This window comes from Anabrus simplex, chromosome 1 (genome assembly GCF_040414725.1).
Source record: "Anabrus simplex isolate iqAnaSimp1 chromosome 1, ASM4041472v1, whole genome shotgun sequence".
Classification (NCBI taxonomy): Eukaryota; Metazoa; Arthropoda; class Insecta; order Orthoptera; family Tettigoniidae; genus Anabrus; species Anabrus simplex.
In genome coordinates this window covers 257,163,494-257,191,143 of record NC_090265.1, presented here as the reverse complement: position 1 = coordinate 257,191,143, position 27,650 = coordinate 257,163,494, and the positions used below count along the sequence as shown (strand labels likewise).

General features: G+C 40.7%; 1 protein-coding gene across 2 annotated transcripts in view; it reads left to right on the top strand.

Annotated features, from left to right (window-relative positions):
- The window catches only part of LOC136864716 (carcinine transporter), a 214,871-nt gene that overhangs the window by 131,480 nt on the left and 55,741 nt on the right, over positions 1-27,650 (top strand). For both annotated transcript variants that reach the window (XM_068226112.1, XM_067142042.2), the window contains exons 2-3: positions 18,229-18,495; positions 27,219-27,325. In XM_068226112.1, the coding sequence (XP_068082213.1) occupies positions 18,257-18,495; positions 27,219-27,325 (346 nt within the window). In that variant the 5' untranslated portion in view covers positions 18,229-18,256. The remainder of the gene's footprint in view (positions 1-18,228; positions 18,496-27,218; positions 27,326-27,650) is intronic.

Below are 27,650 nucleotides of genomic sequence, written 5' to 3'. Positions count from 1 at the left end.
AAATGAAGCTTAAGGCTCATATTACAACTGAGTTCCTTAAACATTACCAACATTTTCCTTACAATTTCTTTGTATTGACGGTCCTTAATGTTGCCAAGGAATTTAGTTACTACATCTTTGAATGCGTTCCATGCCTCTTTCTCGATTTTGGTCATCGTGTCCGTGAAATTGTTTTCCTTCATCAGTCTACGAATCTGTGGTTCATCAAATACGCTTTCTTTGATTTTTGCATCTGATAATGAGGGTAATTTAGTGGATAAATATTGGAAGCATAGGCTACTTTTATCTAATGCCTTGACATACTGTTTCATCAATCCTTATTTGATGTGCAAGGGTGAAAGTAGAATTTTTTCACGGTCAATAAGACTTACATTTAAGACATTTTTGGATCCTGGTTGTAGTTGTTTCCTTTCTGGCCAATTCACTATATCCCAATGTTTATCCCATGCTTTGATATTCCATTCGCTTAGGAAACAGGCAAATTTTGTATAGCCTTTTTGTTGTCCCAGCAAAAATCCAATGATCTTCAAATCACCGCAAATTTGCCACCCTTGCTCGTGATATTTAATTTTTTCAAGCACCAACTTTAAGGTCTCGTGTGTTTCAGACATTTTTGTGGAGTGTGCAAGTGATACGGATGCCAGAACATTTGTATTATAAGGCAAAACAGCCTTTAAACTTCTTCTGGAAGAGTCAATAAAACCACACCAGTTACTGGGATCATACTCTTTCACTCCCAGTTGACGTAGAAGATTTGAAACATCCGTACAAAATACAAGTTCGTCCTCGTGAGTATAATACTTTTCGACTGTTATCTTTGCAAGGAAACTGCTTTATCAGTCCATCATAAACATTACATAAGGGCTGGGGCTTTTAACACGTCTGTTCATTCAAGTGGTCTAAGATGAAAGACAAACGCTCAACTGTCTTATCTTCAATCCTACATACCTCGCGGTCTATTACGTATCTGGGGGAGTTTGTTATGAATTTACCAGGAAACCCCCAACTACAAAATGAAAATTTACACAGCAATAAACCTATAATAAAATGCTAACAATAACAAATCAAATGACATCATTGTATTCTAAAAAAATCGTTGCGCGACATCTCTCAACATTACATCTTAACGAATTCATGCAGATACTAAAACACTGAATTGCGTCAAAACTAGACGTGATAGAAACAATACAGCATCATTTTCGGAATCAGGGCAGCGATTTCTATAAGAATTACATATTTTCTATTTTACCGCAAAATCATGTTGGCTAGTGTTTTCAGTTCTGTAACATGTTAAGTTATGAGATATGCTGCAGATATGCTTATGTCAAAATTAACCCCCTTTTAAATCCCCGTAAGTGGATTTTCTGAAAACAAATTATCTTTCTTTACATTTACAGGAGATTCCAAATACTTTTTTTTTACGTCTGTAACATGTTACGAGTCGGAGATATACTGCAGATATAATTCTTCAAAAAAATTCATCCTATTTGTCACTACTGTTACCGAGCTCGATAGCTTCAGTCGCTTAAGTGCGGCCAGTATCCAGTATTCGAGAGATAGTAGGTTCGAATCCCACTGTCGGCAGCCCTGAAGATGGTTTTCCGTGGTTTCCCATTTTCACACCAGGCAAATGCTGGAGCTGTACCTTAATTAAGGCCACGGCCGCTTCCTTCCCACTCCTAGCACTTCCCTGTCCCATCGTCGCCATAAGACCTATCTGTGTCGGTGCGACGTAAAGCAACTAGCCAAAAAAAAAAAAAAAAGTCGCTACTGTTCACCCCCCATTAATTGGATTTTCCAAAACAAAAGTACGTGTTTTTTTTTTAAAGGAGATTCCAAATACCAATTTTAACGGATATTATGCCTACCCTAGTGAGCACCTACACTCTATTATAAATGCATTCCCAAAATTTCCTTTCTATATGTCCAGTAGTTTTAGCTCGGCGATGATGGGTCCGTCAGTCAGTCAGTCAGTCAGTCAGTCAGTCAGTCAGTCAGTGAGGACATGTTATTTTATATATGTAGATTAATCTGTCAGTAGGGAGGTGAAATCACAAACGACGTGCCTACTTCAGTAAATCAAGCTGACATTTTTTTCACCTTAAAACATCCCTCTCGATTTTAACTTTTCTAAAGTTCTCCATAAATGTTTCTTTTTTTCTGAACAAACAACTTAAAACAGTGCAGCCTTTAACAGCTACTTTCTTAACATAGAACACTGTTAAAAGCGTGGAGGTCCAGTTGTAAATGATTTACTTGATACGAATCAATCGTCATATTTTGTGCTTGTTGTATAGGCTACTATAATGCGCTTGGAATTACATGTTCGACAGTTTCGAATACTTAATGCTTGTTAAATCTGTTCTATAACTGTGTGACTGTCGAAACTGTACTGGAATGGATATTTGCCATCAATTGGTGCAAGGATTGGCAAGAAGGAGGTAAGGAGGTCATAGCTTGTGCTTTAGGCACTAATCCTATATTCAACTGGAGCTGGAGCTGAAAGGAATTGAAAAATACTTTGATAAACATTTTGGATATAAAAAAATCTCAAGATATTCGATTCTGTAAGTGACCACTTTGCAACCAGAGAAAGTAATTTTCATTTGTTTTGTACTGTACTACAGACGAAGACATATACCACTTATTCTGCCACCTTCGTTTTTGAATATGAGTTCAAAAACCCACTCACATAATTACAGAAAGTCATATTCGAATGGCATGTTCATACGTATACAGGGTGTAAAAAATCAGGGATGCACTTCGTGTTATGTTAAGAACGATGGTGCCATCGGATTGGCGGAGAAAATCTGTATTTTTGTGAAAGTGAGGTTATTTTGTTACTTCCGGCGCGGGATTCAAATGTACGAACTAGTGTTTGCGTATTGTTTACTTCGTTCAGCATGCCATTCCATTTACAAGGTTGTGAGTGAAGGAATGCACAATCGTGGAGCGGCAGCGTTGCATCTCTCGCTCGCTCGCTTTCATTCCCCACCCTGAAGGGGTGGGGCGGGCCACCTAGAGGGTGTCGCCTTCTCCCTGGCCAGGGATCTGGACGGGGTTGTTTTGGATTGGAGGAAGAGGGAGATGGGGAATAAAAGGAATAGTGGTTTTGAGGTTGCATCTTCCAGCATGTTAAATAATAAAGAACGTTACTGCGACCAACAGACGGGAGGAGAAACGATCTGCTACATTCCTTGACTGATACGTGTGCCTTAGTTACAATGTGTCCTTGTACTGTGTGTACAGTGACATCTGTTTAGTAAACAAATTGTGGATATTGCCTGTAAGATACAAGGACAATCCAGTGCGAGGTGAGCGAGGAAACTAGGGCATACGCGCGGAACTTTATCTCTGTCTCCATCATACACTCCACTTCCCTCCTTCCCTTTCTCTTCCCGGAAGCACAGCAGCGGCTTGTGCTCTGGCATAGCAAATACGGCAAGTTCGTTAATTTGAATTGCGCGCTCGGAAGGAACAAATTAACCTCATGTTCTCGGAAGGAAACATGTTCTCCGCCAATCCGATTGCACCATCTTTCTTAACACAACACGAAGAGCATCCCTGATTTCTTTTGTCGGTATAGTTTAGATAGATCCTCTATAATCTGCTTCATTATTGATTGTGGGTGGGCGGCATCTGCCATGTGTAGGTAATTGCGTGTTATTGTGGTGGAGGATTGTGTTATGTGTGGTGTGTGAGTTACAGGGATGTTGGGGACAGCACAAACACCCAGCACCCGGGGCGTTGGAATTAACCAAGGAAGGTTAAAATCCCCGACCCGGCCGGGAATCGAACTCGGGACCCTCTGAACCCGAGGCCAGTACGCTGACCATTCAGCCAATGAGTTGGACAGTCAGGCGATGCAGGAAAGATTAAATTAGGAAATGAAGTCTTAAAGGAAGTAGATGTACAAATATTGTTACTTGGGTAGTAAAATGAACGGCCCCGAGGTGTAGGGGGCAACGCATCCTCCTGTCACCCGGCGGCCCAGGGTTCGATTCCCGGCCGGGCCAGGGGTTTTTAATTGTAAGTGATTAATATCCCGTTCCTTTCCTCACATTCAACACTGCACTTCCGCAATTCCAATTACGCGCAGTCTCACATCGTATGGTGCAAGTAGGGGCAAAAGATCTCTATAGGTCGACGCCTCGAACAAATAGTATTTTAATGAAAAGAAAATGAAATGGATAGTAAAATAACTAACGATGGCAGAAGTAAGGGGGACGTAAAATGCAGACTAGCGCAAGCAAGGTAGACCTTTCTTAATAAAAGAAATCTGCTCACTTCGAACATTGATATAGGAATTAGAAAAAAAAGTTTTTGAAGACTTTCGTCTGGAGCGTGGCATTGTATGGAAGTGAAACATGGACAATAAAGTAGCTCAGACAGGAAGAGGGTAGAAGCTTTCGAAATGTGGTGTTACAGAAGAATGCTGTCGGTGAGATGGGTAGATCGAATCACGAATGAAGAGATACTGAATCGAATTGGTGAGAAGAGATTGTTGAGGCTAAATTTGAAATCTTAAGACACCCAGGACTAGTTCAGTTGGTTTTTGAGGGACGTATAGAGGGTGTTAGGGATTGAGACACCCTCTATGTCCTCTATCGGTTTATCATTATGTGATCGAGACTATCAGATACTTATATATCTGTAAAACCAGTGAGTATGTACTAACAATAATAAAAGGATTTATTTATCGCTTGTAAAAGTTCGTTACTCCCGTGGAACAAAATATAATACTGGTGGCGAAAACATCGGGAAAGAAAAACCATCAACACTACCTTTAAAGAAGATCACACTGAACGGATATCTCCGAGAGATTTTTCTTTTTTTTCTTCACGCCGCGAGTATCCACATCACAAGAGAGTATCAACATCACGACAAACGGTAGATGAGTAGATCATATTATATTTATTCTGAAATAGTTAATTAGGAAGGTTGTTGTAAAAGAAAGAATGTTGAATGAAAATGACAGGGAAACAGAAAAACAAAACAAGTGTACTTAGAGTTAGTTGGGATAAACCGATAGTGGGCATAGAGGGCATATAGGGCGTCTGAATCCTTAACAGGGCGTAAGAACGGTAGCGGTAGACCAAGGTATGAATATGACAAGCAGATTAAAGCACATGTAGGATGCAGCAGTTATGTAGAAATGAAAAGGTTAGCACAGGATAGGGTGACATGGAGAGCTGAATCAAACCAGTCTATGGACTGATGAGCCAGACAACAACGGGCAGAATTATTCTTCTTCATACGATATGTTTATTATTAAGAAATAATATCGTGATATTTAGCCTGCTGAAATACTTTCTCAATAGCTCAACAAAATTATATGTTATACATAGGTACTTTAATGCTAAACACATTCATTTTTATGCTGGTGATTCACTTAACACCAACCATTTCATAGAAAGCCGCTACATAGGCGTTCCTATTCATGTTCGACTTCCTTTCTAATACTGTTCAGAGAGCTAAGATGGCTTCCCTTTTTTTCCCATCCATGTCCTAAAGTCGAACTGGTCCTGATCAATTTGTAAATTGAATTTGTTATTTATCCTATTTGTTATTAGCGAATGTACCCGTGCTTCGCTACGGTATTCTACATTGTATTCGAATATCGAAGTAAATAGTGTACATGCAGTAAATAAGATCGTTTTAAAATTGCATGTCTCTTAGCGTCATCCGAGAAAAGTCATGGGGAGGTCCCCGTACGTTGTTTCCAATGTAAAGTGTTTGTTACGGATTTGTGATATAACGGCAGGCTCACTTGCCTACTGCCATTCACAATCGAGTTGGGAAGTTTACATTATAATTGCAGGCCCCATTGCCTACTACGCGGACAGAATGATTTGGGGAGTTTTCGTTAAAATGGCAGCCCCCCTTTCCTACTTCCAGACAGATTACAGTTGAGAGTTTCTATTATAATGGCAGGCAATTACCCTACTATCACTCGAAATTGAGTTGTGCAGTTATCATTATAATGCCAGGTCTATTTTCCTACTTCCAGCCAGCTTATTGCCAGTCACACCAAGTTGGTGAGTTTCCATCAAAATAGCAGGCCACTATGCCTAATACCAGTCACATTTTAGATGAGGACATTTCTTTATGATGGCGGGCACCCTTGCCTACTGCCAAACACAATCGGGTAGGGGAGTTTTAAACAAAACTGCATGCTCACTTGCCTTCTGCAAGTCAAATCGAGAAGTGAACTATTCATTACAATTGTAGGCCTTCCTTACTAATGACAGTTACACAGGAGTTGGAGAAGGAACCCTTTCCTACTGCCAGTCAAAGTCGGTGTGGGGAGTACTGATTACAATAGCAGACCCACCCTTTCTCGATCGCTACAAATCGACATCAGTGAATATATATAGATCGACATACGAAAGTATATGCGTGTTTACAATATTGAATACCTTTATTTACAGATTAACTGCTACTAAACGTACGTCATATCGACAAAGGATTATACCATAAGACACGCCACATTTAGTGGCCTAAATGGCTGGTCCTATGATATGTCATCTATTCTTGGGTCAGATTGAGTTAGAAACGTGGAACAGGGTAAAAGTTTTGTAAGATTATCTCACATTACATTACTTTTCGGATAATTATGTGACAGCTACATACATAGCATTTGGCTCACATATGGCTACTGGGTGGGCCAATTTCCGTGAAGAGTTTGATGATTCTGTATTTGATATAAGTAAATGAAAGTATGAATTATGCATGTGGAAATTCCAAATCGACTTAACATCGATTAATAGAGAAAAATCAAACGTAAAAGGGATACAGATACGGCAAAAGTCATAAGACCAAGGTTGTAGATCATTCCAAATTGAACGGAGATTGTGCAATCCGTTATGTGATAGGAATTTCCGAAGGTCTGCACCATCATTAAAATTGCCTGCATATTTCGATATTCTTCGCGGATAAAAAGTGAAAAATTTAATGATCTTGGATGTTTTCCGTTCGTTACAGGCTAAAACGTATAATTTTGTCAAATTTCAATTATCTTCTTTTTCTTTTGGCAGATTATGCCGCAATCTGGATTTTGGGCGAGGCGGGTAAAAATTAGGACTTTCAGGAAACTAAACCAAGAATTATGGAGATGGTCATTATTACCCCTTAAACGGAAAGCTCTACGAAAATTTCGCCTAAATTGTCAGTGTAGAGGCACACAGTCGTTACGATTTGATTTATATACATAAGAAATCTGCTCCATGTAAAACACCTTTTGGGCTATGTCCGCTGGACTTAACCTGCAAAAGTGACCATTCATGATATCTCCCTTATTAATCCTCCTGACGAAAAAATGCACATGAAAAAAAGTTTAGAGGTGGAATTCCATCACGTTTGGTCGATTTCCAGTCAGGTTGGTCTTGTTCTGTATATATTGTGGAAGAGTAAAATCACCATTTCGGTTCCCTATAAACCGCCAGCCCATTCCGGAACATGAAATGTTATTTACGTTTAAAACCTACCTTTGGACAGGTGGATGCTAAATATAAATTTTGGTTCAAATGTCTTCAGTAGTTTTCGAGTTGTAAGGAATACGCTTTACACGCACCCGCTCGTGAGTTAAGTCTCCCTTATTAATCCTCGTATCGAAATGTTGCACATGAGAAAAAAGGTTTAGAAATTAATTTCTACCAAGGTAGGTAGATTTCCATTAAGTTTGGTTGTGTATATTTTGTGGAAGTGCAAAATCACTGTTTCGGTTTCGTATAAACCCCCAGTAAGTTCAGGGATTTAGAAACAATATTTGCCCTAAAACCTATCAGGGACAGGAGTATTCTAAATATGAATCTTGGTGGAAATACATCCAATAGTTTCAAGCACTTGCGTACATACGGCGTTATTAAGGAAGAAAATAATACAGTTAAGAAAGTCGAAAGTAATAGAAAATGGATTATAACTGAGGACAGCCGGATAACGACAAATATGTAAATGCCAAGTGAATGTATTGAAAAATCAAATGCCCCTCAATAAATTATGCTAGTGTGAGTTATGAATATAATAAAGCGGTAACAGAGGAGAAATTTAGGTCCAGTGATTCTTAGGTAAACAAATAATAATAAGATGACTAATAGTGTTATTACTTAATCTACTCGAGGGCGGTTATAACCTCCAACGATATCCCGCCAATATCCCGCAGATAGGCCGATTGACGCCTCTATTGCCTTCTACCCAAGGAACAACCACAAATTTAAAAGCATGATGAGGAAAATGGCAATACGTTACTTCCCTGCTGGCATGCCATGGCAACCTGTAGGTTCGTTGTCGGTCTGTCGGTCACTCAATGCAGAGCATGGTACCAGCAGAAAATTGTAAATTTCTCCGTCATGTGAAGAGTAAGGTAAATTATGAACAAAACAAAAGTTGTTTATAATGAAGAGACGTTTCGCGTACGGTAAACGAAGTTTACAGAAAATCAATAGTCTATTCAAAGATTTTAAAATGATATGTATATAGAAACCTTCCACGGGTTGAGTATACTCTAAATATGAAGCTTGGTTGAGATCTATCCAGTCGTTTCGACGTGATGGTGGAAAAACCATTCTGGTTTTCTTATAAACCACCCGTCTATTCCAAGATTTTAAAATAATATGCATATCGAAACCTTCCCCGGGATGAGTATACTCTAAATATGAAGTCAGGTTGAGATCTATCCAGCCGTTTCGACGTGATGGTGGAACAGACAAACAGACACGAAAAGTAAAAACCACCGATTCGGTCTTGAGTTGACCTAAAACGGATAAATATCTGAAAAATTGGCAAAACAAACGAATTACAGACAGCGGACCCCCTACAATTTTATTTATATAGATTATTGATAGTATTTTGGATGTGTGAGAGAGCAGAGTTATGGTTCTGCGATCGAAACATTCTATACTACATCCCTTCTTTGGTATCATAACCATTTTGCTGTTGATGAAGTCTTATGGAATTTCACTATCATCATGGCATCTGTATATCATGGCATATAGAAGTTCTTTCAATTTCTCTCCCATATTCTTTAGCAGTTCTCCGAGTACGTTATCTGGACCGGTAGCTTTATTTTCATGTAATCGCTGAAGCGCTGATTCAAACCCCCTCCTTATTATCTTCCTCTGCTTCATACTATGGTTCATTACACCTTAGATCATTCAGAATATTTCTTCCTTCATACAGTTGTTCAAAGTATTCCTTCCACTGTACACTAATGCCATCTTTGTCTATTAATATTTTCCCATTTTTATCTCTTACTACGCAGCCTTTTCGCTTTGGGTTCCGGTTTAACATTTTAATGCTCCTATTTGCTCTGTCCGTCCTTCCTTCAGCCATATATTTCCTGCTATTCTCAGTTACGTCGACCATCCACGCTTCTTTCGCTTTTCTACGTAGAGTTGTAATTTGATTGTTGACTCGTCTGTGTTGTTCTTGGCTTTCTATCGTGTACCTTCTCCTGTACTGATTTCTCTTCACTATCAGATCCAATATTTTTCTGGTAATCCACAGTTTTCTTGATTCCGGTCTTCTTGTTCCCAATGTTTAATAATAATAATAATAATAATAATAATAATAATAATAATAATAATAATAATAATAATAATAATAATAATAATAATAATAATAATAATAATAACAATAATAATAATAATAATAACAATAATAATAATAATAATAATAATAATAATAATAATAATAATAATAATAATATCTATTGCCCCAGTTACTGACTACCACGTGTTCCAAAGTAGTACCGTTTACAAAGCCTTTTTCACTAATATGCCAACGACCGTAGCCATGTTGAAACACCGGATCCCGTGAGATCTCCGAAGTTAAGCAACATTGGGCGTGGTCAGGAGTTTACGGGTTGCCACGCGGTGTTGGCGGGGGGGGGGTGTAAGGGAATGGGGGAGCGGAAAGGAACTGGCCACCCTACCGCACGTAAACTCCGGCTCAGGAACACCTCTGCGGAGGTTCGGACCTGCCTTCGGGCAGAATAACCCTTACCTACCTACCTACCTTTCACCAATATCAATGATCCGATTTCGTTACCATATAGCAGCGAATTATTTTCGAAGTATGAGGAAATTTACTTGCTTTTATTGATTGGCCAGAGAGTGTACCCCCGGAGTTCTTTAATACACTGACTGACAGAGCAAATGCAACACCAAGAAGGAGTGGTTCGAAAGGGATGAAAGTTAGGGAAAAAACAGAGACGGCACGGACGAATAATTGATGTTTATTTCAAACCGATATGCAGGTTACACAATGCGCACGGCATCGACTCAGTAGGGTGTAGGACCACCGCGAGCGGCGATGCACGCAGAAACACGTCGAGGTACAGAGTCAATAAGAGTGCGGATGGTGTCCTGAGGGATGGTTCTCCATTCTCTGTCAACCATTTGCCACAGTTGGTCGTCCGTACGAGGCTGGGGCAGAGTTTGCAAACGGCGTCCAATGAGATTCCACACGTGTTCGATTGGTGAGAGATCCGGAGAGTACGCTGGCCACAGAAGTATCTGTACACCTCGTAGAGCCTGTTGGGAGATGCGAGCAGTGTGTGGGCGGGCATTATCCTGCTGAAACAGAGCATTGGGCAGCCCCTGAAGGTACGGGAGTGCCACCGGCCGCAGCACATGCTGCACGTAGCGGTGGGCATTTAACGTGCCTTGAATACGCACTAGTGACGTGGAATCATACGCAATAGCGCCCCAAACCATGATGCCGCGTTGTCTAGCGGTAGGGCGCTCCACAGTTACTGCCGGATTTGACCTTTCTCCACGCCGACGCCACACTCGTCTGCGGTGACTATCACTGACAGAACAGAAGCGTGACTCATCGGAGAACACGACGTTCCGCCATTCCCTCATCCAAGTCGCTCTAGCCCGGCACCATGCCAGGCGTGCACGTCTATGCTGTGGAGTCAATGGTAGTCTTCTGAGCGGACGCCGGGAGTGCAGGCCTCCTTCAACCAATCGACGGGAAATTGTTCTGGTCGATATTGGAACAGCCAGGGTGTCTTGCACATGCTGAAGAATGGCGGTTGACGTGGCGTGCGGGGCTGCCACCGCTTGGCGGCGGATGCGCCGATCCTCGCGTGCTGACGTCACTCGGGCTGCGCCTGGACCCCTCGCACGTGCCACATGTCCCTGCGCCAACCATCTTCGCCACAGGCGCTGCACCGTGGACACATCCCTATGGGTATCGGCTGCGATTTGACGAAGCGACAAACCTGCTCTTCTCAGCCCGATCACCATACCCCTCGTAAAGTCGTCTGTCTGCTGGAAATGCCTCCGTTGACGGCGGCCTGGCATTCTTAGCTATACACGTGTCCTGTGGCACACGACAACACGTTCTACAATGACTGTCGGCTGAGAAATCACGGTACGAAGTGGGCCATTCGCCAACGCCGTGTCCCATTTATCGTTCGCTACGTGCGCAGCACAGCGGCGCATTTCACATCATGAGCATACCTCAGTGACGTCAGTCTACCCTGCAATTGGCATAAAGTTCTGACCACTCCTTCTTGGTGTTGCATTTGCTCTGTCAGTCAGTGTATATCAAAAATATAATTGTAACAGGATGTCAAGATTTTTGTACGCTCTAAAATTATGGGCAACCTCGGCCGAGATTGATCCTGAGACCAAGCGTCGGACACACTATCTCAGGTCCAGTGAGGCAACTGATCGGAAGTGATCGGATGTGAAGGCGATAAACAGCGCTTACTAAACTTGGAAACGTCCTCTCATTTCTGATTGCGTTTAATTACTGAAAAAGCACTACCATAAATTTTGCAAGCGAATGTTGCTAGTAGTATTGTATCTGAATTGCCAAGCAAATCGCATAGCTCATTCAGCCCTTCTGTGTGAGTAAAGTCTACTTACGTCACTGGATTGATACCGATAAACACAACATCGCAGGATTGAGGTGCTTGAGCTTCAGGAAGCTTGAGGATAGAGTAATTATCAGGAATGCAAACAGTGCTATTCTTACGTAAAATTTAAACCACGTGTGAAGAATATTTCCCATTCCACACAGATATACATATAAGGCACGGGATTTAAGACAGAAATGTTGAAACAATGTCTGAAAGAAATATAATGGGCTTTATTGCTTTTACAGAGTTCCATCTTCTTCCCAGGTATAAGTTTAACCTGCGTTACATAATAATACAACGTCCGATATATAATAAAGACAGTCCTTTCTGAGATCTTGCAACATTACTAGCTAATATTATATGATCATCAGTCAGTGAAGTATTAGACCAGGTGACCTTTTACTGTCTCAGCCCATCTTTTAGCTGGACGTCCCCCTAGGGTGGTATTGTACGATCTACTTTGAGACTCATTCACGAAGCTTTATGCTGACGTGATCTCCCCGTTGTTTCCCCAGATTCCTATGTACTTTAATACAGATTCTGTCTTTAGTTATTCCATCACATCTAATACTATATGACAATGCAATGACCGAGAGAGTTGGCTACGCGGTTTGGGTGACGTATCTGTGAGCTTGCATTAGGGAGATAGTGAATTCGAATCCCACATCATCTTAATTAAGACCACGGCCGCTTCCATACCTATCCTAGCCCTTTCCTATCCCATCGTCGCCATAAGACCTCTGTGTCGGTGTGACGTAAAGCGAATGCCAGCTTATTTCAGTTACTTCTGGGCTCGCTGGAGCCACCAGGCTCATCTCGGTTTAGGCCGGAGGTTTAAGGCCGCATGCCCTTCATGATGCCACCTGATATTTTAGTGAAATTAAAATCCAGGATCGACATAGGTCCGAACTTCGGCCTTCCTGGTGTTAAACCGGCAGGTAAGCCACTGGACACGGCACTCACAAAACGAATTTCATTCTCTAAGTAAAATAAATAGAAACAAATTCTTAGATGCAATCCACATCGGAATCTGTGAACATTGATCAGTTTATTACTGTGAGTTATCCATACAAATTGAACCCTGGCTGTAGAACTTATTCTTCAAACTATGAATAGTGAGAGGACGGAATCCTTGAATTTTAAACTTCAGTTGTACATATAAACTGGATTATCTAGTCGAGACAATACAGACGTGTCTGGCTTCATGACTAAGTGGACAGCGTTTTGACTTTCGGTCCTCGGAGCACCGGATCCTATTTTAAGCTTAAACGGTCAATTCCCGTTGCTTGGGGGTTGGGTGTTTGTGTTGTCCCCAACATTCCTGCAAGTTATTCTGAGCCTACAGCACTATCATCGACCCTACCACCATGCAGTTTCCCTTACACAGCAGACGCAGCCCACCCTCGTCGGAGGGTCAGCCTTACAAGGACGACACCATGTTAAAATATCCACACTAAATTAAAAAAGTAAAGTCGTGCTTGGATATGTGTTCAATTCTTGATCAGAAAAGCTGATCAAAAAGTAGAGACTTCCACTTTTGAAAAGTGCCATGGGCCTGGGGCTCACTCAGCCTACAAAAGAAATGAGATTAACCTCAAAACTACCACGCTAATTCCTGAACTCCTGGGGGTTGGGCAAAATCGGGGCGTAGAGCTAACCCCTCAATCCCGTCAATGCTTAAAGCGCAAACTTACCAAAAGTTTCAAGGAGTCGGCAAAGAACATAGTAAAAGAAATCAGGAGATAACACACGCATTCTTTAAAGATAGTAGGAAGAGTATATGAGAAGAGAAATAAACAGAGTGATGTTTCTAAAGAGGTCGATTTGCCCAACTTACCTAAACACTGATATCACTAACAAGAAATAGTCAAATTATATTTTTGCTAGTGGTTTAAAGTCACACTAACACAAAGGTTTTTGGTGACGTATAAGGATGGAAAAGCTAGTGGCCGTGCCTTTAATTGAGTTACACCCCCAGCATATGGCTGGTCTGAAAATGGGAAACCAGCAAAATCCATCTTAAGCTATGCCAACGGCGCGATTCGAACCCACCATCTCCCGGGAATGCAAGCTTATTTCTACGCTACCCTCACCGCACGGCCAACTAGCTCGGTTTTATATTACAAATTATAATATTAAGAAACTCTAATACAAGAGAGTTAAAAGAGCGTTCACAATTTTTTAACCACTCCTGTTGGGAACTAAACTTCGTAAATACGTACGTAAGCGGCAATAGACAACCCCAAGTCCGTAGAAGTGGCAAGGAAATTTCGTATGAGCTTTTCATATAGCCTATTGAGAGGGACGCTTATTTTATATTGTTTGGCTTTACATGATGAGCGCTTTTGTAATAAAAAGAAGGAATAATGTGCACTTTTGATGATTACTATCACCCTGGCGTTCGCCCGTAGATAAGATGGGGAACGACGGGAAGAGATTTACATAAAGCAATAATAAACATCAAAGTAGTTACAGGTATCGCTTCCGAAGTCCAGTGTTATAAATTTAAAATCTTCACGCTAATTAAAACTTTGTGACAGAGCCGGATAGTGGAATTCGGGCCAGCGGGGTCAGAACCGAACTCAAGGTCTCTTGGTAGAGTCTGCAGAGTGGAGGTAAATGTTTTAACTATAATTTATAAACATTCTATTTATGATGTTTGAGCCATGCCTGCATGGCAAATTCATAAATGCAACTATCCTGTTATTGCTAATGGCCTCTTCCGGCCTCACCTTGAGTGACTTAACTATTTCCATGATTGTACTAGAGAGGGCAGCTCCCTCGATGGTGAACACGGATGGTCGATCTTTCCGACGAGATACTAATTTTATCTTTTTGACTCGAATCTTTGTTTTGGTTTAGAGAGAAGAATCAAAATGGACCCCACGCAGATCGGAGTAGCGTTTTTGACTTGCAAAAGGGTTTTTGAACGATTCAAACTTAGCCTATACTACCATACTTCTTCTTACTTTGCTGGTTAATATATTCCAGGTATGGTAATTCTTTCATATTATTATTTGTTCGACTGTTCTTTCGTAATATTTATTCTATTATTCATAGCTGATTGATATGCGTCTTGTCGCTCCGCAGTATAAATGGGCTGCATGTTTTCTTGTGGTTATTGAGATTATGAGATATTGATACTTGGGTCTCATATTACTTCTTTTCAGGTGCACTGCATTCTAATGTAATTCGCCATCTAATGACTGTTTGCCCTTCGTGTCAGCGCGAGCTTCCACTCGTGTCGTACGAAGTGCGAACCCTGATGGGTTTGTGCATGACTACGGGATTTCTCTGATCCCACTGCTAAATTCCTTTGTGCCGTGCACGCGACTTATGATATTAAAGCGACCTCGTTTGTTACCTTGGAGTCATGCTTTATGAAATTGAGTTCGCCGTTTAACTGGCGGTGGTGCTCATATTGGTTGCCGATCCCGGCTGTGTCTGAATGTGTGCACGTATGTTGGTATGAGAGGGGAGTGAAAGAATGACGTATCGGTCAGCTAAATTTACATTTTAATCTTGTTTCTGTACCTTATTTTTGTATTTACGTACGGTGCTATTTCTCTTGCCTCCGCACCTGTCTTGGCCGCTCGCTTACCCATGGGGCCGCCATGTTTATGTTTCTTATATTTAGGCTATGCGCTTGCCTGGAATTTTCCCTTTGGTTATTTATATTGTTTCCGTGGTCCAGAGATGTTTCTCTTGGTGCCATGCTGATATCTTACGTATTTTTATTTTTTCCTGCTGGATGCGTGGCATTTTGACGATCTATGGTGATTGTTGGTATGAGGGTGGAGTTGAAACGATGTGTGTGATAAATGATACGTGGAAAGAACGATCTGCTTGACCTACGACACTAATATTAATACTGGCATATTCAATAATGATATTGTATTTAACTGAGTGAGCTCGCCGAAAGTTTAATTTTACCTTGGGGTTTGATAACGTTATGCTCACATAACAATGTTATGCCATCAACTGGACCAAGTTTACTCGTGTATGTACCCGTTCTTATCCTTGTAATTGATTTCCTTTGTTCATTCCTTCTATCTTTATGATATTAATAAACCCTCATTAAGTGTACTTGAATTTTATTACTTGTAGTATTAGTCTCTTACTACTTTTAATGGGTAATGAGGCTCCTTTCCAGTTCAAGGCTGTTTTTCTTTGGCCTTTCCTAGTCGCGATCTACGCCTCAAAACTTTCTCGGTATTTATTTGTGCTGGGAATGTTTCCGCGATGGGAGGGGGTGTGGCTCATGTTTGTCAATATTCACTCTGCTTCATTACCAATGCATGGAATGTCAGCGATAGGAAGATACAACTGTACAGGGGAATGGAACTGTCTTAGGCCACGAAGCTTCCAAAAGATTATCACATAACTTTTCCGTTTCTGGGGCAACACTAGTAAGTTCCACAAGCATTCTTCGATTAAATTTGACATCAAATAATGCAATCATGCAACCCATAGAACGATTTCGACCATTCACTGATCTCACCTTCACTCTCGTATAGATAAGCAAATCTTGCACCAATAAATCTGTGTGCTGATAAAAGTGATCCACTTTTGTGCAATTTCAGAACGTTATGAAATGGCTGAAATACCAAGCTTTTGTGCTCGGGGTAACGAATCCTATGTGGTACGTAGTATGTAGACTACAGCAGCTTCATTCTTTACCCTAGCGTCAATTAATTATGAATAAATGTACCAGTATAGACACAATGGCTATACAAGTTATCAGACCGACTTTTCACTTGCTTTGTAGGTATACATACATTGGGGAGGGCTGGTATTCTCATAGTGTTGACCTTGAAAGCAGCACGGGTTGCTGATCGATATCTCAAACCGCAGAAATGAAGCAACGAATAGATTGTAATTATCAGACCGAGCGAGTTGGCCGTGTGGTTAGGGGCGCGCAGCAGTGAACTTGCATTCGGGGGATAGTGGGCTCAAACTCCACTGTCGGCAGCCCTGAAGATGGTTTTCCGTAGTTTTCCATTTTCACACCAGGCAAATGCTGGGGCTGTACCTTAATTAAAGCCACGACCGCTTCCTTTCCACTCCTAGCCCCTTCTTATCTCATCGTCGCCATAAGACCTAGCTGTATCGGTTCGACGTAAAGCAACTTGGAATAAAATAGTAATTATTAGTTCAATTTCACTTGGGCACACTTCAGTAGCCTCCGAAGTGTTGCAATGTTCATCACAATTTTAACTGTTTCTATTTTGCTACTGGAGTTATAAAGGTTTACGTAACGCAACATTGAAGTCTTGTAGAAATTAATTATACCTATATCTAAATATGTCTTACGCACGGTTCCCGAGAAACAGTTTCTCTTCATAATCGGAGTCCGGTTCGATTCAGGTCTCATATATTGATGTTCATCATGGACTAAGGGATGAAACACAATACAGTGAACTTTGTAAGGTCAACTGTGCAGTTGTTGATAGGTAAGGCAATGCGCCTAGTCAGGAAACCCAATCAGTTAGCTGACCATGTGACACTAAAATATCCCCATGCCTTGTATCTGGCCAATATTCGTCATGGCTAGCCAAGGCCCTCAATGGGGACTGCCGAATCGGGATGGTAGAAGCGTGGCCGACTCGCCTTTAAGGACGTTTGTCCTCTTTCCTGAGATTTCCATTTTTGGAGGGGCACGTGGCCCTGTAGTACAAGGAGTCTACAGTGGGAACTGAGAACCAAGTCAGTTTCTTAGGGGAAAGTTGACCGAGCATACAGCTAACTACTCTATCTCACTTAGTGGCTAGGTTAATTCCCTCTCCTCCGTATAGGCGATCAGGACTGGTACGAAAATTGTTTTCCAGAGTTGTACTTCTCAGTAATTTAATTCTCTTTAGATTTTTCTTGGCGGCCTTGCCGATTTTCTTTTGAATGTGTTAGGTCACACTGGGTTTTGGTGAAGTAACAGGAGCCTTGTACTCTTAAAACTTTTCTCGCCATTTTGGTTTCTGTGGTCATTATACTGGATGATTATGTGAAAAACACTTATCTAATTTGTAACAAATGAGTTAAACTTCTCGAAATAAAATGTGGTTTTATATGCAGTTGCTCGGTGGCAATTCCACCATGTACACGCTTTATACCGTAAAGTAATATCGCCGTTACGCCTGCGAAAACCGCTGTGTGATTATGTTGTGGGAGAAATACTGTCCCGCAACACATATACCTCCAAGAGCGAGAATTCGCAGGATATTGAACTTTAGATGATAGAACTTTACCGGCCAAAGTTCTAAGCTGAAATATTTCACATAGAGGATTTCGCTGGCGGAACGTTGATATACTTCTTTACACCTTCATTTTTCATGCTTTATGTCAACCCCCATATATTGCAGGTGTTGCTGACAACTGAAGTGAGGCACGATGACAGTCCCCGATGAGGAGGAGGCGCTGTTCGACGAGCTGATGAAGCACGTCGGGACGCGTGGCAAGTTTCAGAAGCGGTTCAACCTGACGTTCAACCTCGTTTTCAGCACTCTTGTCGCCATGCCCTTCCTCAACTTCGTGCTAGCCATGGCCGTCCCCAACCACTGGTGCCATGTGCCTGGAAGAGAGAAGACCAACTATACACATGAACGATGGTTGGAGCTCAATATACCCAGGTACACTTACAATGGAGTGCCATGTTGTATAAACTTTCAGCGTATAACAGTAATGAGGCCAAAGTACAATGCAACATGTACAGTCTCTTTATTCACTAACCGGGCGAGTTGGCCGTGCGCGTACAGGCGCGCGGCTGTGAGCTTGCATCCGGGAGATAGTAGGTTCCAATCCCACTATCGGCAGCCCTGAAGATGGTTTTCCGTGGTTTCCCATTTTCACACCAGGCAAATGCTGGGGATGTACCTTAATTAAGGCCACGGCCGCTTCCTTCCAACTCCTAGGCCTTTCCTATCCCATCGTCGCCATAAGACCTATCTGTGTTGGTGCGACGTAAAGCCCATAGCAAACAAAAAATCTTTATTCACTTGACGTGTAGATAGAGAGATAGGATAGATGGACAGATTGATAGATGATGTTTATTTCTGTCAAAATTAGGGATCTAAGCCCTCTGTTACACTTGACCACTGCCATTACGACGTACGGCGTTAGAATTATTAGATAATATAATAATGGTAAAAATAAAAAATTACTTGTACAATTGTAGCAATGTATATTGTTACGGAGTTTGCCGTGGTAGTTAGAGGTGAAAGAAGGTGCAGGGATGAACAGGTGTCAACTTACGAAATTAAAGTTAATTTAAAATTTAACAAGGTTATATTTTCTTTTCAAGATCAAGAAATAACAAATATAACAGGTACTCAGTAGCCTGACAACAAATCGAGAGTGTACAATTACAGTGATACAGGATTTGGGCTCCGAGAGCCAGACACATAATTCTTGAGCAATTAGCCCAACTTTTGCCAGATACCAGGTTTGACAAAGGGGCAGAAAACCCCAATCATTCCCAGGAGCTCTTGCTCCCTATTACTCAGTAAAGCCTGCTCGAGGCACACAGAAATCAAAATTTTAAGAAAGAGCAACCCGCTCTTAAAGTTCAAGCCTATCAAAGGCCACACCAAACTCCACTTTCAAGCTGACCTCCAAGCACATGAAAACAGAGGTAAAAATACCCAACCTACTGAGGCCTATTCAATAAAGAAACAGGACAATTACAATGGCCTCCAAAATACCAAGTTGAGAGGAGGAGAAACTGCACTCCTAATACATTTCTGTAAAACCTATTTGGCACTAGGCCGCCTATGCAAGGGCTAATCCCATACTAAAGAGGTGACTTATATAAGAAAATAATTTATATTACATTAAGAAGGGAAGAAACGGCTGTGAAAATAAGTTCACCTCAAAGCAATAGGAGTGGGAGCTCGAGAGGGTGAAGCACTCTCTATCCCAATATGTAGTTTAAAGAGATAGAATCTATACCAAGTGTCTTTTACATTTTAGAGGAAAGTTACATGGTAAAAGGTATCGAACCTGCCCCGAGAGGTAAACTGCTGAGCTAGCAAGAAAATAAGTTATTAAAAGGCCATTACCTTATTGAAGAACTGCTGCCCGACGAAAGAGGCGCTTCCCGCCCCCTGCTACATAATTTACACTATGATAGGTGTTACTGAAGTGGCGCAGAGACCCGAAAATCAGCAGTTTATATACCCTCGCGGAACATTCGAGACCTTTCATGAATGAGAACACCCGCCCACAAGCTTTTTATTGGACGACCAAAAGAGTACATGTCCAAGCTGAAGAAGAAAAAAAAGGATTGGTGGAAAATTAATTACAGAAAATTATGATTGGCCAGTTTCAAAACTGGCGGAAAGAAAGGGTTAACATTGCCAACTTAAACAAAAGCTGAAAGGAATTTAATAAGGAACAAACTTATAAATACTAAATTTCTTCAAAAAAGGTTTCCCTCACTTCGCACTAGGGTGGACAATTGTAGTTCGTAAGTAGTGTCATCTAGAAGAGAATGTTCACACTTCTTGCTACAGAGAAAACAACATTGAATCGAAATTGACATAGTTCAGAACACTTCAAAATTTACAAGTAGTGACATCTTCTGATAAACTTGAGAATTAACCTGGTAGTTAAAGTTCAAGCTTCCTCCAGTAGAGGAGTTTCAACTGGCGCAAGTTTTGAATTAGCGGCGTGGAGGTGTACCACCCGGTACATATATCATGACTAAATTAAAATCAATACAGAAATGTTATAGCAATAAAATAGAACTAATAATAATAATAATAATAATAAAGCCGCTACGTATATTAAGTTAAAATAATACAAATAACAATAGCGGTAATAAAATGATACTGAAGTACGTACGTTCATTCACTCATTCAAACTTCACTCGTCATAAAAGACAACTGGCTGCATTCAGTGTGTATGTTTTTGCCAATCTGTTTTATATTTCCGCAAATATCACATTATGAAGTTTAGTTTGCATATTTACTTTTCTTCTAAAGTTGTCCTTTGAATTTCGATTTTATATTCATATTTCTGTAATTCGTTCAGAGCGTCAAGAGAGTCTGATAATGCCGGTTATCTCCCCCCTCACACACACAACTTTACGCAAGAATCATCACAATAGGTGTAAAGTTCTGGACTTAAAACCCCGGTGGCCCCTGATTCAAAGATCAGAAGTTGAGTGAGAGCCGTTTATGATGCATGAAACAACCCTCCAAAGAAACTATTTCGAGCAAATATTTTATAATGGCTGGAAAAATACATCGACGGTTCAGAGCAATACTATCGTGACTAGCATTTTTCAGATGTTATATAAAAGCAAATTGAAAGTTCGTATATGTCAGAAATCACCATGGAGACTTATACCTGTCAGTGTTGCCTAGAACGCCGTCTGCCATAAGTCTCCATGGTGATTTCTGGCATACACGAACTTTGAATTTGCTTTTATGTAACACCTAAACAATGCTAGTTACGATAGCATTGCTCTGAAGCGTGTCTGTTTGAAATAGAGATGTTATTATCATTCGCCGAAGAATGAACTTATTAGCAGAACGAGTTTCAAGAACTCAGAAGACCTTTAATCACTGAATTCTTTCTCTCATTCTATTTTAGATTCGTTTTCAATATTCTTTAAGCCAATTGGGGTAATGCAGTGTAAATATACAATGGAAATATGTGATCACAAGTTTCCTTAGTGTCCTAAATGTCAAGTCCATTTTAGTACATCGTTTCACAGCAATTTTAAAAGATGACACGTACCAAAACAATTTTACAGGAAGGACAAGGAACTCCCCTTTATAAGTCGTACACTTAGGTTTTTATATTAGACAGTCAATGCCAAAGTTTACAATACGTTATTTGTTATTAACACTACTGCCTGAAGCTTTAAAGAATTAGCAGGTACATTATGATCGCATGCAGGCGTCACATACTAAATGAAGTAGTTCCAAGCAAAATCGAGTTGCAAGAACTCGTAAGTCCTTATAATCACTGAATTCTTTCTCTAATTCTATATTAATCTTTTCAATATAAAAGTGATTCTACGGATTATTGACAAATTGCCTATTTCACTGCTTCTCTGCACAAAATAGTAACGATTCTTGTCATGTTTCCAAGATCCATAAAAGGATGTCCACAGTAACAAAAGGTCACATCAAAATCGTCCACATGCTAAACTGTTCAACATTTAATGCTCTACGTACAATTGGTTCACAATATGAAAAACTCGACAAGGAAGTTATCTGCCAGACAATAACGTCCAGCATGTAAAAATGTCTAATAAACGAAAATGGTCCAACAATAATTTATCTTTACTCTGCAATATTATGAAATATAATACAATTATTTATGAAATGGATGCAATGCCTCTAGTGATCTATAGCCAGAAGAACAAGCCCATTTTGTTACATGGAGATACCATTCTGGAATCTGTGGGGTGAAGGGTGGTGGGTGGGAAATATTGGCAATATTTTGACCGGAAGACCTGTACACAAGATGTACAGCGAATGCTAACTTCAAAAATTTTAGAATTATGACTGGTGGTATAGGGAACGATTTTAATTGTACAAATGTAAAAGAAACAAAGGGTTAGATGGATAGTGAACAGAATAAGAAATAAGGCAAGGGAAGATCCAACCGAACCACCAAGCACTGTTGTAAGACAAGTACTTACCGGAGTTAGTAATGAAGACATTTTAGTAAGTATTCTGCAACGAGATGCAGTATCAGAATGGTTTCTTTAGCAGCAAAATCAAAATAGCCCTCCACTTCCGCACTTAAGGAAGGGCATTGTGATTATTGAACCAAACAACAAGACATTGACAGAAGAAAATTTTCTGTGGTTTGATTCAGGTATAAACGATAAGTCAGGAGTGCTAATTTTTTTCCACCGATATTAACATATAACGCATGGTTGAAAGTGACAATATTCAGTAAAGGAACATTTTAAACAGTTCCAAATCAATTATTTCAATTTTTCACAGTACATGGGAACGTTTTTGGATTTGGATTTCCTCTTTTTTTTGCTATGGGCTTTACGTCGCACCGACACAGATAGGTCTTATGGCGACGATGGGATAGGAAAGGCCTAGGAGTTGGAAGGAAGCGGCCGTGGCCTTAATAAAGGTACAGCCCCAGCATTTGCCTGGTGTGAAAATGGGAAACCACGGAAAACTATTTTCAGGACTGCCGATAGTGGGATTCGAACCTACTATCTCCCGGATGCAAGCTCACAGCCGCGCTCCTCTACGCGCACGGCCAACTCGCCCGGTGGGATTTCCTCTGGTGTTTTGTTTGACAGTTCGGAAGAACTTATTGGATAATATATAATGAAATTAAAAATTGCATCTAAATCTCACATGTAATTTTACTCTTGCAATGTGCAATTTTGAGCTGATCAATATGAAAGTTTTTCGAGTGGCATTCCCTCAGTCATTAGTCAGTGGGCGTCTCTTCATCATTAATAAATAAATCCATATGGAGGAAAATGTATTCAATAGAGGTTTGAGGGCACATTATTTGGACACTGATGACCCTGAAACAAGAAACCAAATACAGGAAGTTATTGGGCTGCCGGTCTTTCCACTAAATGACTTGCAAATGGTATGGAATTTATTAAATGACATATTTTTTGAAGATGTCTTGCAACTTACATTTTATGCTAAAGTGAAATGTATTAATGGCCGTGCAGAATCAGGACAAAGGCGGGCAGTTACTCCTAGATTCCCTCCTGAGGATTTCAGAGACTTTTCGTCTCACATCACGTAAACATTTGGCGATGCATTATCCACCTTCAAGTACAACAGTCGTAAACAAAACAATCACTCAAGTCTTGGCCTGGCATCCAAAAATTAAGCAGCCTGTAAATGAACGGTACCTGAATAACTAAAGTAGGATATTTTTAACATTAACGGAAATTACCAGTATTACAAAGACGGCAAATGAAAAACTACAAGACAATTGGATCAGATGCATTTAATATCGAGATGATAAAAGCACTTGGAGAGGTTGGACAACATTGAACGTACACAATACTGAACGGAATTTGGGAAGAGAATGTAATACCCAACGGCTGGAAGCAGGGTGTCATTATCCCATTGTCGAAAAGAAAAGTGATAGGAAGAGATGTACCAACTACAGAGGTGTAACTCTATTGTCACATGCTCTCAAAATCTACGAATCCATTCTTGAGAGCAGGATGCTGAACCTACGTTGAAGGGCAACAACATGGACTCAGACCTCAGAGATCAACTATAGACCTCATTTCTGCCACCACAGTGATCTATGAGAAGTATTGTGAGAAAGGTAAAACACTTATAACTGTTTTTCTGGATATCGGGAAAGCATATGGCCCTGGACCATGCAGGCATATATGGGAATGTTTGAGACATAGGAAAGTGCCTGACGACATCATAGCATAAGTACAATGATTATATGATGAAACCAAGAGCTGCATTCAGGTCCAGGATGGAGAGTCAGGGTCGTTCGAGGCGAAGAGTGGAGTACAGCAAGGAAGTTGTCTTTCACCACCATTCTTCATAATCATAATGGATGAAGTTTTAAATGCGGTTAGAAAGGATCCAGCAACTAATTCCCTGATTTTTGCTGATGGTATAATTTACAAATAATGGTATGGGGTGAGACTGAAGCAGAAGTACAAGCTAGATTAGATCTTTGGCATGAAGCTTTTACAACCTCAGGTCTTAAAACCAGCAAAACCAAGACAGTTGGCTTGGTGATGAGTAGAAACTCTCCAACTGTTCATCTAAGAATTGGAGATGAGGAGATATATATTGTAGAAAACTTCCAGTACTTAGGTAGTGTTCTGTACTCAGACAATATCATACGTCAAGAGATTAGCAACAGAATTCAGAAAGATTCCAAATTATATCATGCTGTACGTCAAATACTTTGGATGAAACTTTTCCGTTGGTCTCCAAAGATCAGCTCGTATAAAATACATCTGGTACCTATACTGACGCATGGTCTGGAAGTAGCTACACTTACTGGATCAACAAAGAGTCGTCTTCAGGCAACAGAATTGAAGTTGCTTCGTTCTTGTCTACAAAACACAAACGGATAAAATAAAGAATGTGGATATCCGACAGCAGGTTGGATTGGAAAGAAGCCTGCTGGAGATCTTAAACTGAAGGTATTGCAATGGTACGGTCACATGAAAATAATGGATTCCCACAGGACTCCTCGAGCATCCTTCGAACGCAGTGTTCCTGGGATGAGGCCAAGAGGAAGACCTCTTAATGTTTTTGAGAAGAAGATTTTTAAGGACATTGAAATTGGATATATAAACTGGCGTCGCATATATGAACAACATCTGTGTATTGACAGGGCAAACTGGAGGAGGCTTGTACACAACCGCACCCGACTTGCTGGAGCGAAGAAATAATGACGATGACGATGACAGAGATGATATCCCTCGCCATCTTGGAACCATATCATATCATGACCCTTAAAAAGACAACCCACAAGATGATCAAGAGACAATTGCGCTGTATTAAAGTTTAATATCAGAATTCCTTTCATAGGAAGTTTCCAAGAGTTCCTCTGCATTTTCATTTCGTTCAGGTTGGTCATTCTCTTAAGAACCATGGATGTGGGCGTTTTGTTTCATGGACGTTTCAATTGGATGGACCTTATATGATTGAGGATGTTTTAAATATGGACATTTATGAACAAGGTCATTTCAGAGAAATGGGCTTTTTCCTAGGTGGACGTCATCGAACCTTGAATATTTTCGTATTGTGAACCTTTTGAATATGGACCATATCTCCGTAACACTTATCGTTCACTCTTTGACCTTTATTCTTGTGTAAACTTATTATCTACCACACTAAACGCTTACTTCTCTGTTTGTCTTTCTTCCTTTCTTCATTTTTCATCTTTTTGTTATTTCTCAGAATTCTAGTTAATGTTCTTATAGTTTTACATTATATTCTGACGTAATCATCTGTTTTTCAACTTCTTTCATTTATCTATTCAATCACTGAATGTAGTATATCTGTACTGATAGATGAAACGCGAGTATATATACATCCAGTATTTGTGATATATTTAGGGCGTTCAAAAGTGATTGGCACTCCCTCCATAACTCTGGAAAAGTAGCAGTTTGAAATACGTGCTTAGTGTGCGCGGGAAGACATGGTATGGAGTAGAACTATGCTAAACGACGTGTAGACTCTCTCAAACGTATTTGTAAGAAATAGGTCCTACTCAGTTTAGACTCGTTCAGAACTTCCTGGTCGAGCACTCATTTCAACGAGTGTTTGGAAGGACCCAACTCGAAAAGGTGTTCAACTTCACTGAACAAATGAGTCTACCGAACTCTCCATGCTGTCTGATCTCAACGAGTAGAAATGAGTCTGGACATATCGAGCAGCTCGGGAATTTGGAAGGTCAAGTGACTATCGCATTGGTGTATTGTTGGTTCTCCGAACATCTTTCTCGTACAGCCGCTGCAGATAACACTCGTAACGCTTAATCACATGTGAAGCAAAAACAAGACAACAACTCACAGTTTGATCACTCATAGTGTGACTGTATAACTGAGTGGTCTGGTACACCAAGCCTGTTATCAACTTTTGAGTTTAGGTTGATTCACACAGTTCACTCTTTAAATATAGCCTATGTTGACTGAACAGCAATGAGTCTAGTTCGAGTCTGTCCAGACTCGTTCATTTATGAGTCTTCTCTGTTCGTTCTAGCAGCAAGCTCGTTCTTTGACCAAACGAGCAGAGTAGGGGTACAGCCTGATAGATTCGCTCATTGCACGGCTCTGGTATAGATCCCTATGGCGATCAGATGACGTTTTTACTGGACGCAAGTACAGTAGAACAGTTCTGCGTCATTCATGTCGGTACGCGGGTGCATCCCTGTAAACGCTCAGAAAACATAGAAACAGAGAACCATGGGCGATATTGGACTATGTGGTGCCTCGGGAGGGAAGGAGAGGCTGCTTCACACACTCACACTAGATTAGAAGTCGTATGTTGGGGAGCAGCACCAAGTCGCAGAACAGTGACAATACGTGGCCACATAGCTGTCGGCAGATTACTGCTTGTTCTAGAATACACCGTGCTGCCTCATCCTCCATACTCGCCAGATCTTGCCCCTAGTCATGTGAGGTAAGACGTTTACTTCCCACGATGAGCTTCAGATGGTTGTCTAGCAGTGGCGCCGGGATGCATCCAAAGAATGATTTGCTGGAAACTGATGGGATGATGGCAAAGGTGCATAGACATTGGTGGAGAATATCTCCAATGTAAACTGTATTTACTCTCTTTAAATAAATGATTACTGTGAAGGAAAAGTATTTTGTGTCATTTTTGTATTAACATGTATTTCTGTTTGTGTTCAGGGAGGAGGGAAATATGGAGGTGCCCACGTTCAGCAAGTGTCATATGTACAATAGAACATGGCTAGATGACGGTCTCAACACTACTGAAGGTGGATGGGAAAAAGTTGGTAAGTAAAAGCAGTTTTATATCAGCCAGTAAAGAAATGTCATAAGAGAAAACATTCCTCAATTAAGTCTCATTATTTGACTGAATATTCTTTATTATCATCATATTCTTCCTTCGATTCTTTCCACACCCTGAAGGTATCACAGTTGCCATGTCACACATGTGGACTTGACCAAGTTTGCCCATCCTGACGCCAACCCCATTTAGAGGGATGTATTCTAATGTTGGAATATTTTGTAATGGTTGACATTGTGATATATCGTATGTAATGAAAAGGTATGTATTAGGATGAGCGTATTCACTCAGGCTTACAGTTAGAGGTATTA